Here is a 16025-nt window from a genome sequence, read left to right on the forward strand (position 1 = left end):
AGACACCTAATACTGTGAGACAGCCAATTGTGTGTCACACAATTTAAAGATCACACTTAACCAATCTTCAAAGTAAAAGTAAGGCCTAAATGAAGTGAAGTGCTTCTATAGCTCTTATTAGCAGCAATGATTTTATTATCATTGATTAGCACTACTTGGCTGAAGAGGAAAACTCCAGTTATAAGGTACATTAAAAATAAAGACGAAATAGAGTTTTATCTTAACATAGCACTTCATTGAGTTAGTTAACACTATCTACAAGTAGTGCAATTCTCAAGAATAAGCCAGATTCAATAGTCCAAAAATTAAATGTGCAATTAAACCATATACTGACTTACATTTCTTGCTGTTATCATCTTGAAAAATAATGATCTGCTTGTTTTTTCCAACTTTTCTTAAGGCAACAAGGATAAATTATAACTAAAATGGATACACTACCTCAGACGCCTTCCGTTTCATTTCCCTGCATAATGCATCACACTCCAGTGAAACTTGGTCTTCTTGTATCTTGCTGCACTGTACTTCCTGTTAAGTACAAATTGAGTTGTTTGTAATTCATTTCCCTACATAAAAATTGAATTATAATGTTCATTTCGTTAAGAAAATTATAAAACATTCTTATTTGGCATAATTACAGAATGAAGCTAATCAATAAATATTATTTGAAACCGTTATTGTATTCAAGCATCCTTTTCTATTTTCCTTCTTTCTGATAAGCTCCTGAAAGCAAGAATAAATCAATAAATCAGTTTAATTTTTCTTGTCTTTTTTTTCCACTTGTTTATTTATGACAAAGCAATACAACCTTGTGAACTCTGTTAAAAAAGATACCATGCAGAGTAACTAAAAAGTAACTCTTATGTAACTTCATACCAATTCTCACAACTGGCTGAGATTACAGGGCAAGGTCTGGTCATGGGAAGATCTCCTTTACTTCCTCTCCTTCCTCCCCCTTACATTGAAGGCCAAAAAAACAAAAACAAAACAAAGCAAAACAAAAAAAAAAAAAAAAAAGAGAATACTACCACAGACAGAAAGTTGCTATCTATACTGCTAGCCTATGAAGAATTTTGTCAGGAAAGCACAGTAACATAACCAGAAGTTATTCTGGTTTTCATAACACTGACGATATTTAGAGCAAGTTTTCAATTGTCGTAACATATAACAAAATCCAAAAACTGACTTTCTGTCAGAGCAATTCAAGCAGGTTAAGAAAAACCAGCTGCCTAGATGGTTAAGAATATGGTCCACTGCAAGTTGATGGCTACAAATTCAAGTAGTTTATATGAGCTTGTATGTTTACATACATAGCCTCATGATGCAACAGTTAACTTCAACACCAGAAAAAGAAGAAAAAATCCTCCCGTTCTGCACTCAGATTATGAACCCCTACATTTGATATTAGTTGTGATTGTTCGGATGAGGCATGTTTATACGGAGCTTGGAATAAGTGTCCTACCAACTACCAACTTCACCAGTAGTATATACAGACAGAAGACTGATGCTTCTGTAGAGGAGAATTCAACTGTGAATATTAGATACTGAATTCTGTTTCTCCTTATCTTCAAGATCACATGGAAGGCCACAGGCACAAAGAGTAAATATAGAGGTACACTATCCTATCCAAAAAGCTAAGAAAGAAGTTCACTATCTGCTCTAAGCAAATATGCATAAGGAACTTCTGGAGTGAACAGATATATTCACTGGCAAGGGCAGATGCGTAAGACAAACTTTAAAAAACATCATCTTTTACACTACAGAAATGGGCCAGATTTCATAGCTGCAACTAATACATGGTCCAATTATCAGTGGCTTGTTGGTTCTATCATCATTTACCCTCTATACTACAGTTCTCTATACAAACAAGAGCATGAATTTGGGGCTTGATCTGGAAACAGTGAGATGATATTTAAGGTGGGGATAGTTTTTAATTCTCTTTCTGAAGGGAAACACCATTTCATTAGGAATCAGAAGGATCACTTCATGGCTATTTAAATGAGTGGCTATTTATTCTTTAAACAAGAACTAATAACCACTCATAACAACCTCTCCACCTTATTATAATCAAATTTACAAGACTAAAAAAAAAATTAACTGTCATCAGATTTAAAGAACATAAAACTTTCAGAATAGCAGATTCGGAATGTTCCATTTCTGGCCAGTCTACAAGCGAAAAAGTGAGCATCCTAAAAATTAATTTCACTGCTTCTTGCTACCACACTTTAGTTGGACATCCACATAAACACTGAACACATCCTGAGACAATAAAATCTGAGCTGGTCTAAACACAAATAGCTATACAGTGTCAGAACTCAACAGAAGATGATATCACATTTCGCTTTTCCAAAAACATTATGAATATTAAGGACAGTAACAACCAGATGTAACAGAGCTACCATGGAAATACCCATTTTCCTTATTCAACTAAGACTGGCATAAGAAGCAGGCATACTTTTTAACAGGTATATAGAATAGAATCATAATTGATTAATTAAGGTTGGAAAAGACCTCAAAGATCAAGTCCAACTGTCAACCTGTATCTTATGGAGGAAGAAGCAGAAGTACAAATATATACTCAACCAATGATATTATTGATTTCACTGAATACAGCAGTGAAACACTGAAATTAATAAGAGCACTTAGTCACAACAAAATAATTTATCCACAGCAAAAGTCAACATTTCTTTGTACTATGGATCACTTGTAAATAAATAAAAGCTCACTATCCATAAGCAGAGACTGTTCAATCTGAAGCACTCACTGTGGGTATTACCATCCTTTCCCTTGAACATGCCCCCTGCAACATTCTGGATTGGAGAAGACATTTCTTGGAGAAGCTAAGAACTCTGGTGAAACTACAGTCTCTGTGGAAAGCTCAGAAGTAAACCGGTTCTTGAAAATAATTTAAGCATACTTTATTTAAGCCAGATAGTGATTTTTTCACTAAGTTATTAACACTTGCCAAGAGTTCCCATAAGCCTCTGTTCTTCCCCTCATAATACTTGATAGCCATAACAAGCTTTGTCCTTTTTCTCTATTAAAAGCTAAGGATGCTGATGTGTCTGTTTGCTTTAAAGGCTGTGGACAAACAAAACCAAAAATGTCAATTAGGGATTCAAAACATCTGTGATTGTTCCAATTTATGTAATTGTAAACTTCCTCCTTATTATTAGGAAAATGTGCTGTGACTTCTTAAATCACTCCGGATCATCTGATTATTTTCCTAATGGAAGTACAAAAATTGAAGTGTGCTTGAAGATAAAGATATTGTGAGCCTGGTAGCTAACATGTTTCAAAATAAATTTTATGTTCCTTAGCAAATATTTTCACTGTTCCACCCAGACATTCAGCTGCTGCTATTGCTCTGCTGAAGTAACTGATTCTGTTCCAATCTGCACCAGAGGCAATTCATGTTCACAAGCCTAGGAACATACAAAGAAAATACATCATTCTCAGAACTGTAACTTCAAAACTTACCTTTTTCAGTCTCTTACAAGGACACCTGAGTTTAACCTTCTGGCTGCAGTTCAGAGGACAATCGCCTGAATGGCAAATCTCTTTACACCGGTGACCACAAGGCAGCTACAAACAGTAAAAGAAGAAATACCCTCAACAATAAATAACTATAATTACATGCAATCTATTAACTAGCTTTATTTCAGACACAGCAGCTAAACAGAAAACTCATTCAGCTTATCAGGTTTGTTTTACTTGCAAAATTTGAAAGGAAAAAGTCAACTTGTTTCACTATTTCACAGTTTTTCAGTTCACATAGAATTATTTCTTTTATTGGGACAGCTTGATCAAAAACCAGTTTTTTCTTTCAAATGTAACAGTAACAGTCATCTCCACAATGACTCATAGGACTACCCTAACTATCTGTATGCTGGCGGAATAAAAGTAGGTGAGGTGAGAAGAAACTGAGAACTGAAATGAAGTGTGTTGTGACTCAGCCTGACCTACATATTGCTAACAAGAGGGCAGAATTAGAAGCAAAAATACTACAAAACTAGGTGCTATGTGCAAGAACCTTATGAACTATGCAGGAGTCAAATACAATCCACCAACATACTTACATCTGAATTAATTTCACAAAATCCTAAATTTCTGCATTTGGTAAATGCTGTTTTTGACATCTGATAAATAGCTTTGTTTTGTTTTGCTTTTAACTGTCAGTGAAATTTTTTTAACACTTGCACTGAAACTATTATTATTCATTACTGTATTAAGAACTCAGATAGTAATTTAAATATGCTACAGCCTCTTAGGAATGCAACAGCGTTCCCAGAATGTTCAATATTAAAAAAAAAAAAAAAAAAAAATTCACAGGAGTAAAAACAAGTTTTCTTCCACTAGCTTTTAGGAGCTCAACTGACCTTGCTCAGCTCCCATACAAAATCTTCACAATGATCATTTTTTCATTTTTAATTACATAAATCAATACTGTTCAATACTGTTGATAACCAAAGGTGATAATTCATGAAATATACCCAACGGATTCATTTCTAAAGGTAGGTTTAAATAATAAAATTATTGAAAATCATATTAGAGACTGGCTCTTTTTTTTTTTTTTTTTTAAATAAAAAATGGGATTTCAACTGTTAACTGCAACCTAGCGATTAGCACAGCTTGGAAAATGCTGTAATGTCTGCAGCTTTAAAATACGTATTTTTAAAATTTATTAATAATTGAAGAGCTTCATATGCTACATCACCTGTTCCACAAGAATGAGAACACTAAATATATATATACACATATGCATATATATAATAAAATGCAGGTGTATGCACTTTTTGTTGATGAGTAAATTTGGATTCTTAGAAGTACAGCACAGCTCAGTAAACTTCAAAGCGAGAAAACCATACATAAAATAGAACATATAACTTTCCAGCTTGAAATCACAGAACAAGTATATCTGTTTTCATGTCAGTCCCAGTGACTTACTACACTGACAGATATTCTACAGATTGGGCATTGTGCTCTCAGTCACTGTCCCAGAATATTCCACACAGTACCAGGAGGAATGTCTCAGTCACCGAGTCCAAGCCCCCACTACAATCCCTGTATGACTGCATCACTCCTTGTTGAGTCTGGAGTGTTGCATCACCCCAGAAGGAGTTGGGGGGGAACACACTGGACCACCACAGAGGCTTTTTCAGGATCCCACTTTAAGAGGCAAGTGCTTTTTCTTTCTCTTACATTTATTTTATCCAGCCATTAGCTCTTATCCTCAAACTGAAATACTTATCTACTGTCCTTTCATAACAGGCTCTTTAATCCCATAATATTCCCTTCATTGAATTCCATGCAGCTTTAATCAATGTTTCTTGAATATAGTAGCCAGAACTGCAAGCAGTATTTCAGCTGGAATAACATACAATGCCTTATTTGCAGCTTATTCTTAACAGAATATCTTTCCCTGTACATCTTCCTCTCTCGTGCATTTCTCTTCAATTACTCATGATGTGACAATAAGAATTTCTGCTGTCTCCAGGAGGCTTATTATTGGTCTTGACACGCGTAGTCTTTCTGTTTTTTCAGTATCTGAATCATGTCCCAAATGCCTGTGTTCTGCTGCACATGCATTTCCTCAGCTGTCACCTATTCACAACACACCACAAATGTTCATAAGAAAATCCCAATGAGCTTCTGGTGCCAAGGTCATTACCAAAACCAGCGCATGAACAACCCTCAGTTTGAGCCCTGGGAAAATCCCCTTGTTGCCAACATTGCTCACTCCAACCACTCATGTAGGAATTTTTGTTGTGTCTTACAACTTTTTCAGGTGATTGCTTAAAAAAAAAACAAAAAATCATGAACCACAAGCAGTTGTTGTTGTTTCCTTCAGTAAACCCTAATCCTGGCATCGATCCTCTCAGCTTTACATGAATTAGCTGCCTACTACCTGGCACAGCCCAACTGTGCCCAACTGAAGCATGTAGGGAACCTCATCTCTTCTCTTTGTCTGGAGGAAAAAAGAAATTGGTCATACTGTCAAAGAGGAAATTCGGTTTTGTCTGGCAGAACCAATCACCTGCAAATCTACTTGAACTCTATCTCATTTTTAAAACATGGGTTAGAAGCTCATGATTAAGCCTTGTACATGCTGAAGTCAGAGTACAGACCAGGGACACAGAGTCCTAACATGAATGCTGCTCCACACAGCCTCTGCACAGTAAGGGAGACAGACTCCTTCTGGCCCCCTGCCCAACAGCATTACACATTGAAACAGCTATGAAGTCTCATCTGCCAGACATCCTAAACTAGAACCTACCATTTCAGATTCCTCTTCCATATTCATTAGGCACACTTTCAGTAACCATGTCAAAGCCCAAACAAACAGTTTTATAACTCACATGTCAGAGCTGCAAATTCTAGATAATCTCCATGTGCTACTACAGTAGAAATTTTCATGTTACATACCACCAGAGCACAGCACAGGAATATACTTAATCCAATACTGAAATCATATTTGCTCATCTAGAGCATACAGTCACACAGCTCACACTCTGAAGGATGCAGGACAAGAATGACGCTGACAGTTTCAGTTGCTTCTCACCCCCTCCAATGCAAACACAACATATAAAATCAAGGGAAGCAGTCTGATGAGTGGTAAAACAACACCCCCATGAGCTAAGGGAACAGAAGCAATCCTACCACTTCTGCCAGATAAGTGCTGTAGTTGGAAGGGAGGGGGTTTTGTCCTTTTTTTTTTTTTTTTTTTTTTTTTTTAAAAAGTTGAGCTATTATATAGTGCTAAAACATTATGTGTGTATCCCTTTAGATCTTAATACACACATAAGAACCACCCCACTCTTAAGCAGCTGTCTCAAAAATTATAAACAAAAGTTGAGTTTATCATTTCCAACCCACTCAGCAGTTTTAAGTGCAGCTCTGCTCTCAAAGCTTTGTGAAAACCTCTGCTGCTTAAGCTAGACGTGGAAGAGAACGTGCTTATGATAGAAGCAAATCTTCTGTTGCACAGAAACAACAAAATGTAATGGAATACTGTGGGGAAGTTCAACCTCTACTGCCATCCCACTAATATCTGCCCCTGATGTCGTGGGCCAACATAATAAAATAGGAGGCATTATCTTCAGAGCAGCCCTTGTAGATGTATCACAATGGGGTCCCATGTTTCACATTAAGACAATAGCAGAGTGCACAGTAAAAGCACAAAGTACTGTTACTTTGTTGAAAAATTAGTAATTACACAGAGCAAAGAAAAATGTGTTAAACAGACCCACAAATACTGGTAACGGATATGTAAACAATGGAAACTACGACTGTTAAAACTTGCATTTAAGATCTGTTCCAAAACATCTGCTAACATGATCACAAGAATTTAATCACCACTGATTAAAAAAAAAGTTAAGTTTCCTTCAATGGGATATTTAGCTATTGCTACCAAACAAAAAAGCAAAGAACTTTTTAATTAAAGCTTCCCATCCAACAGTTGTAGCAATATCAAAGACTTTGCTTCTCCCTAAAGCAGATAGGAAATACGAGCTGTACCGCACAATATTTGAAGTCTTTTTTAATAGCTTTATATTACCACATCCAAAACAAAAGCATGAAGCCTGGCAAGACTTTTCAATTCCTGTTTTATTGTCTTGGAAAAAGTACAACTGATTTTCATGATGCTTCGAAGAAGCACACTACCTGCAATTCAAATATGGAAGCATACTATTTTCCACAGTTACCATTAACCAAAAAAGACAAACATTTCAAAACTAAGACTTTAGTAGAATACTGTATTCTACTGAACCTAAACTGCACTGTGCTGAACTTGGAGGAGTTACAGAATACACTGATTTAAAACAGACATTAGTTTCACTGAGTTCTTCTGGTAAACCGAGTTCAGATTCTGACATTGAAAAGGAAATTGTCATAAACACTAACTTGGTATTTACTTTCAGGCTCCTAAGAAAACAGAAAAACTTTTCAGATTTGGTGTTGAGGGAACAATTTCTTTAGACAAAAAAAATTAAGAAAAAAGGTTATCAAAACAGATTGGAGAAAGGAGGAGGAACTGAAAAACAACGATAGGAACTGTTTGAAGCAAGACTGTATTAGCACATTTCAAGAAAACTACTAAGATATAGAACTAGAAACACAGGAAGGGAACAGTATGCATTTTTATATAACTGATTACACTACAAAATTTTTCATGTAGATGAAACTACATAAATCCATATCTACAGGAATGAGAATTTTAAGAGTTAAGCAAAAGCGTTATCCAACTAAAACAGATTCTGTTGTCCCAACTTTTCTGTTCACATCCCACTGATTTCAGTTCTAAAAGGACCCTGTTCTACAGACAATGCAATTCTGAACTGCAAACTCGAATTCAATAGTACTACTGGATGGATTTTAAACCTCAGACCGAGTCTCAGGAACACGTCCAGAAAAATCACAACAGTTACATTAATCAAAGTCAAAGATGAGATATGGAAAAAATCTTTGAAGAGAACCTGAAGTGCAGGAACACACAGTTCATGTTAAGAGATTAGAAGTACTATTGAAAATAAAGAGGAGGAAGTGTTGCAGCAAATAAAACCAGAGTAACAGAGTTGGAAATGGAAGGACAAAAGTAAGAGGTAAAGAGACAAAGAAATAATATCCTAAAATGCTCCCCTGTCGGGGAGAGAATTTTCAGACATCAAAATGAGAAAACTGTGACAGACACATTCATTTACTCATGCAAGACACAAAAAGTATGAGCAAAATGAAGACATCTCAAAGACAAGGGTGAAAAGTAGAAGATGCAAGTAGGCATGCATCAAAGAGCTCAGAATTTCTATTGGGCTTTCACTGATCTGTTAACCTTGTCTGAAAAACAGAGACTCTTAGGAAGCAGGCAGGAATACTGTCAGTTCTGCAAGTTACTCAAAACCAGAAAGTCTATCTACTAAAAGATAGGACGCTTCTGAAACCAGAAAATAATGCGATGAAAGTTATGAACCTACATCTACTCAGTTGAGACAGAAATCAGACAAGGTGAGACAACAGATCTCAGACTAGAGGACACCACAGGCAAACCAGCATAGCAGAACAAAATGCAACCAGTGGAGGACGAGCTGAACCAAATTACTTCTGAGTGCCAACTACATACCACTAGAGACAAAGTACAAGGCCAAAATAGAGTAAGAAAGCGATTAACAAGTATGGGATTAAATATTTTCAATGCTTTGAAAATATGCACAAGCCTTTTCTTTATTGCAAGGAAGCAGATTTTCTGAGAAATTCTGAAGCGTTTAGCAGTGGAAACACTTTCCAAAATATCCCTGACTATTCAAGTTTTTCCACTCTGTAAATTTTCCGGTTCTACAGTAGGGAAACACAGTGAAGAAAGGGCTATCACCCCTGTCACAACTAATGACAACTAAAGAACAAAGGCACAATAGTAAGTAATATATAGATTTTTGAAAATGCACAAGCAGCACAGAATAACAGCACTGGGAGGGACTAGAAAGAAGTCATTTCACCTGTCCCATATGTCTTAAAGCAATAAAATCCATAACTGAACTAACCCCAATACATGCCTAAGCTGTTACTGATGAAAATTCTGCAGCTTTTCCAAACTATTCTTCCCATTCTCTACAAGCTTTACTACTCAAAGACAGTAATTAACATGAATCTTCCTAATGATACAGCCACTAGTTCATAGTCTGTCATATAACAAGGATATTATTCTTTACAGCAACCCTTCATACAGTCAGGTACAGTAAAGCAATTAACTCCCTTGTCTTAAGCTTCGCACTACTTACCATGTTTCACTAGTGCACTCAGGCATTAAGAATTCATTTTACTTAGGTCCCAAATGCTTTTTCAAGTTTTTTTGTTTGTTTGTTTCCTAAAACTGTTGTGCAGACAGTGTTCACTAACCCTACACAAGAAAAATCACAAATACAGTCCTTCGTTTTTGTCCCAACCAAAGAATATCCTGTTATTCTGAGAACAAATATTCAAGATCAGTTTTCAACCACATAAAAGGACATACTCTTTCTCATTCAACCTCACCAGCTTCAAGCTTCAGCTGTCAAGCCATGAATGAAGTATTCATTGATACTGTCCTGGAGATACACCTCTGGTAGAATCTTAAGTTCTTTACTGTGAGAGTGGTGAGGTGCTGGAACAGGCTGCCCAGAGAGGTTGAGGATGCCTCATCCTTAAAGGTGTTCAAGGCCTGATTGGATGGGGCCCTGGGCAGCCTGGTCTAATATTAAATGGGGAGGTTGGTGGCCCTGCATGTGGCAGGGGCGTTGGAGATTCATGATCTTTGAGGTCCCTTCCAACCCTGGCCACTCTGTGATTCTGTGAATCAAAAAATCATTAAGGTTGGAAAAGATCTCTAAGACCAAGTCCAACCATCAACCTATCGCCACCATACCAACTATACCACATCCCTAATTATCACATCTCCACAGTTTTTGAATTGAACTCCAGAGTTCTTGATCCTCTGATACAACCTTCCAATTTGAGAGCTAGACATTAATAACTGTCCTACAGCTACAGTTCACAAACTACCCTTTGCACCTATCATTCAGCACATTCGTTCAGATTAACCTTCTTTAGCTTGCTTGCCCTATGAAACTGTATAAAAACACTACATAAAGTAAAGTTTGCAAGCCACCAGACATTCATCAAATCAAATATTTATTTGTTAACACGGCTTACCTGTTTTGGACACTGATTTTTGCAGGAAGTAAGAAGATCTTTTTCTTTTACATCTGCGCTCGTTAGTTTTCTATAGAAGAAAAGATGTATTTGTGATAAATTCCGAATTTAGAAAAAAGAGGAAAAAAAAAAACAGGAGTCAATGCAATTAGGAATGTATTTTAAGTGTATCCCATTGCAAAGAGAAACGGGGTCATTTGTCCATATCCCATAGGACTAATATAAATGACACTAGGTCTCTATCAGACAAAAACACATAAATTAAGAGGATTTACAGTACTTTAAAGAGAACACAAAAAAAAACATATGTGCGTGGGATGAATGTTTTTGGAGCAACAAGCATACAGAGGATAATGTTCAAACCCACACTTCCAATTTATATCCAGTAAAGCTTATCTTCCCCCACTACCCACACACTCATAAATAATTAAAAAGGAGCACAAATGATTACTAAGATGTTTTCCAACTAAAACAGATAGGGTTTGAAGGACATTTTGTTTCAGAAATCCACATTTTTCTAAGAGTTTTAGCTGTAAGATCTTTTACAATAGCTACATTAATTCTAATTCTTGTTACAAAATTCTTCTTTATTTACTGTAATAAAAGAACTGTAGATAGATTAAAAACATCATATAAGATTACTATGTACTTGCATAACTCAAAGTATTACCTTATTATTAAAGCATAAAGATCAATTCTGCTCATGAGAGCAGAATAACAAGTAGTTTTTTCAGCAGTAATACTAAATAAAAACACTGGAAAGATTTAAATATAAGAACAATGCAATATATTACAAATGATAACCTTGAAAAGATGTTTTATAACTTGCCATGGGAGTATCTCCCATCCCCAGACATTTCAAATGGTTTCCAATCAGAAGCATTCCAATGAAAAGTTGGGTTCAGTTCTGACACTTACAAGCATTCGATATATAGTACTGACAGTTTGCAGTGACACTTTATTTTAAGCATCTGGAGACATGATGGACAATCCCCAGGATGACAGGGTAAAACACATCGGTGAGGACAGCCCAATGGCCGTGGCTTGGTACACTCCTCTTCACACTGCAAACATTCTGGACCTGCCTAACAAAATAAAAACAAAGTAAGTGGCACTAAAGAAAGTGCCAAACGTTTGTTTACTAGATGCCACTAACAAGCTTTTAGACAGAAGAAAGAGTTGGGGCATTTTTTCCCATCGAACTCAGCTATTCAGTAACTTATCCCTCAAGCAAAATATTAAAATGTGTTTTTTTTTCTTTTAAAGAAATGTCAGTGTATATGGGACAAAAAGAGCTCTACTTTGTCTCTTAGACATGAAAGAACCTCTGAATAATAGTGTTTTGGAAAAGAGCCATCAAGTCTGTTCATTTTCTATGGAAAACTGTTAGAAAAAGAATTTCGTATTCAGAACTAAGTCTTCCCACCCAACGTGTTATTGTAGTACTTCAGTCATGATACACTGCTCTACAATACAAGGGTGTGGAGGTTTAAGAAGCAAAATAATTCAATTTCCCTGCATGTATGATTGTTCATGTAGTCCTCCCAGAAAATGTTTGATGAACGTTAAGGTAAAATATGTTTCCTTCCTACTTGTTCCTATCCCAATAACTTAGACAGAACCCCAGTTTGGAAATATGCACAGATAAAATCAATGTGATTTAATAACTGAACCCATTCAGCACAGTATTCAAAACACACACAACCACATTCAAATGCTCAGTTTCACATAGAACCAATGAAAGTAAAGCCAATTTACCCAAGATGAGGCTACACAATGCTTCTGCAAAAGAACTAAATCATAAAATCGTCAAGGTTGGAAAAGACCTCCAGGAACACCCAGTCCAACTGTTAACCCATCAAACCATGCTCACTAAAGCACATCCCTCACTGCCACACCTGCACAGTTCTTGAACACCCTCAGGGACAGTGACTCCACCAATCCTGGGCAGCCTGTTGCAGTGCTTGGCCACTCTTCTGAGAAGAAATTTTTCCTTATGTTCAACTTGAACCTTTCCTGGCACATCCTGACGCCATTACCTCTTGTATGATCACTAGTCACCTGAGAAAAGAAGCTGAACACTATCCCTCTACAATCTCCTTTGAGGTAGTTGTAGAGAGCAACAAGATCTACCCTGAGCTTCCTTTTCTTCAGACTGAACAGTCCCAGTTCTCTCAGCCACTCCTCATGCAACTTGCATTCAGGCTCTTCAAAAGTTTCGTTGCCCTTCTCTGGACATGCTCCAAGGTCTCAATGTCTTCTGTGTACTGAGGGGCCCAAAACTGAACAGAGTACTTGAGGTGCAGCCTCATCACTGCCAAGCACAGAGGGACGATCACTTTCCTGAGCCTGCTGGCTGCGCTACTTCTGATAGAAACCAGAATGCCAGTGGCCTCATTGGCCACCTGCTGGCTCACCTTCAGCCAGCTGCCCACCAGAACCCCCACAGATCCTTTTGCACCACACAGCTTTCCAAGCCTGTAGCGCTGTATGAGGCTGTTGTGACCAACATGCAAGACCCAGCACTTGGTCTTTTTGAACCTCACACAATCAGCCTTATCCCATGGGTCTAACCATTGTTTTAAGCTGTTTAATACAAGGGCATAAGGATTTAAGTTTTAAATATTTTTCCTCTTATTTTCTTCCACTTACAGTTGAACAATCTTTGCTGCAGAAGTTTAAAAAGGAACCTTTCTACAATGATCATCTTCAAAACACACCGTGTCTAAATCAATACCTAGGAAGATAGCAGCAAATGAAAGCATTTTTAGATTTGTGACAAGAAACGTAGCAAGCTGTGTGTAAATGCAAACAGCTGGCCTTTCTACTGCATTTTCTAACAGGCAGAAAAAAATCTTAGTTCCAGACAAAAATAATTACACACACCAGCAAGAAATTTAAACAGCCCTTTTCTGAATACATTTGCCATTTAGTCTATTAAAACAACAGAAGTTTTAAGATATCAAAAACAACTGGAGTTCGTTCAAAGAAAATTGAGAAATGAGATCTATTCAGATTTCATATGTACATAAGCATCCCTTTTTTGAGAATGCATTGCCTCATCCAAAACGGAGCCAGGCATAACCTGACCCATACACACCTCAATTGGTTAAACTGCAGGAATAAGCAGACACTCTCTTACACTCATAACTAGAGATCTTAGAGCGCTGCCACTCTCGGTATTTATTGTTGTCATTCTATTGCTGGACTTTGTTGGTCCACAACAGCTTGCCCTAACAGCTCAAACTCCTCAGACAAAAAGTCTGCAATCATTAATTAAATACTATCATAACTGCACTATAATTAGTTATCAGATAAACAACACCTCTTCTAAGACTCAAATTCAGAAATTAATAATCCTATTAAAGTTCACTGGAACAGGCTGCCCAGGGAGGTTGTGGAGTCTCCTTCTCTGGAGATGTTCAAGACCTGCCTGGATGCCTACCTGTGTGACCTGGTGTAGGGAACCTGCTTTGGCAGGGGGGTTGGACTCGATGATCTCTGGAGGTCCCTTCCAACCCCTACAATTCTGTGATTCTGTGATTCAAACGCAATAAGCTAAAATATAATAGATATGTTTTCACAGAATCACAGAATGGTTTTGTATTCTATTGAATGCTTGCTCAGTTTTCTATATGACCAGAGGTGATGCTGTTTTGTTTTGGTTTTTTTTTTTAATTAATGCTTTAAAAGCTTAAAAAGTCTTTTTCCTCCAAACTATGACTCTCTCAAACCATAAGCTATGTGCTCTCGACTGATCAAAACTACAGCAACTTTCACCTTTGCATTTTCATTTGTTTTACAACATTATTTTCAGCAACTAAGATCTATAGCTCATAAGTGACAGTTTCTAGAAGAAATTGATAAACATGAATATATCGCTCCAGTGATTCAGAAAGTCTTTGCCTGCTCTGCAATCTGTGCTCTCTGCCACAGATGTCAGACCTTCTCAACCCATATCCAGCTCTTCTCAGTAAGCAGCTTTCCCAGTAGACTGCAAGTGTGTTTGCTCAGAGGCATTATCAGTAGGTTGTTAAAACAAAGCAACATAACATTAATCTACAAAAAACAAAATGCGCAGCATTTATGAAATACGTAATACTGTCCCAGTTTTGTTGTCTAAGGAGTACAGACTAGTAACTGTCACAACATCAGTGGGAATAGAGCACACATATATCAGATTCCAGTGGAATCTGTAATAGATCTACGTGTTCGAGCAGCAAATTCTTTATTTTCCAGTTAAAACTGAAGACAGTATTTAAAACAAAGTAAAAGCAAAAGAGAAATCAACCTACCTTCTTTCCATCTGCATTACTGCTGATTTTAGTAACATGATGACATTCCTTCATACAAGTGTGATTCTGACAACTAAGAAGTCGCCCACAAAATCTTTTACATGAGTAGGGACCTGCAGAGTGACACGGTAATGGACTAACCTGAAAGTTAAAAATATAAGATTTCTATAAGTAGGTAACTTTGTATCTATCTGTTTATATTTATAGGCAGATAGCATGTGCATGTGTATATAAGATTGTACATGTATACTGTATCATGTGTGTATGAACATTTATATACAAAACACACCACCATTAGAGAAACTTTTGTTCTTAAGTACCTTGCAAAAGAACAAAATCAGCAGAAAGCAATTGACTTTATTTTTTTAATATACATACACAGACACTTCAGGCTCTCATCCCTACAATCACACATTTATTTTATGCTGATTAATTACTTAATTAATTACTTAATTAACTAATTGGTGAAAAAAAAAACCTTGCTAACTTTCACAAACTAGCTCCCCTCCTTCCCATCTCCTTTTCCTTTTCTAAACAGACTACTACAATCTTAAACCCCATAGTGCCATTTAGTCCTTCTTTCTGGTTTACATCCGTGTCCACCAGGAAAGGTTCCCAAAATGCTCTATATCTATTACAAAAGCTGTCTATAGTTTGTTTCCATGGGGCTAATTGTGTTATGGTCATCACAGATGCAAAACATTCTTACAGTTTTACCTTTAACTTCCACTGGTAATGAAATAGATTGTTAGCTAACCTTGTTAACTAAGTTACTTCCCTGAAGCTGAATGGTAAAAGTACCTTCCAATATAGAAAATATTAAAGGAAACTCACTCATTTCTACTTTTCTACCATTACATAACATTCACATGGAAAAAAAAAAAATGTTTCTCTGGAACTGTCACGAAATCCATTTTTTAAAAAATCGTGATCACTGTACAGAGAAAAAGAGAAACTATTTCTGATGTTACCACGAAACAGGCTAATGTGACATAATTCACTTTGACTGTGATTTTATGTTATGGCTTTAGTTGACTGAATAGCTTCACT

The 16025-nt window shown here is 36.7% G+C and overlaps 1 protein-coding gene across 1 annotated transcript in view; it reads right to left on the reverse strand.

Annotated features, from left to right (window-relative positions):
* The window catches only part of NFXL1 (nuclear transcription factor, X-box binding like 1), a 41977-nt gene that overhangs the window by 8680 nt on the left and 17272 nt on the right, over positions 1-16025 (reverse strand). The window contains exons 16-20 of the mRNA XM_042812532.1: positions 14976-15116; positions 11599-11765; positions 10681-10750; positions 3478-3582; positions 439-525 (exon numbers count right to left, since the gene is read on the reverse strand). Coding sequence (XP_042668466.1) covers positions 439-525; positions 3478-3582; positions 10681-10750; positions 11599-11765; positions 14976-15116 — 570 coding nt within the window. The remainder of the gene's footprint in view (positions 1-438; positions 526-3477; positions 3583-10680; positions 10751-11598; positions 11766-14975; positions 15117-16025) is intronic.

This window comes from Centrocercus urophasianus, unplaced genomic scaffold (genome assembly GCF_019232065.1).
Source record: "Centrocercus urophasianus isolate 14NV4802_14NV808 unplaced genomic scaffold, USGS_Curo_1.0 seq_13, whole genome shotgun sequence".
Classification (NCBI taxonomy): Eukaryota; Metazoa; Chordata; class Aves; order Galliformes; family Phasianidae; genus Centrocercus; species Centrocercus urophasianus.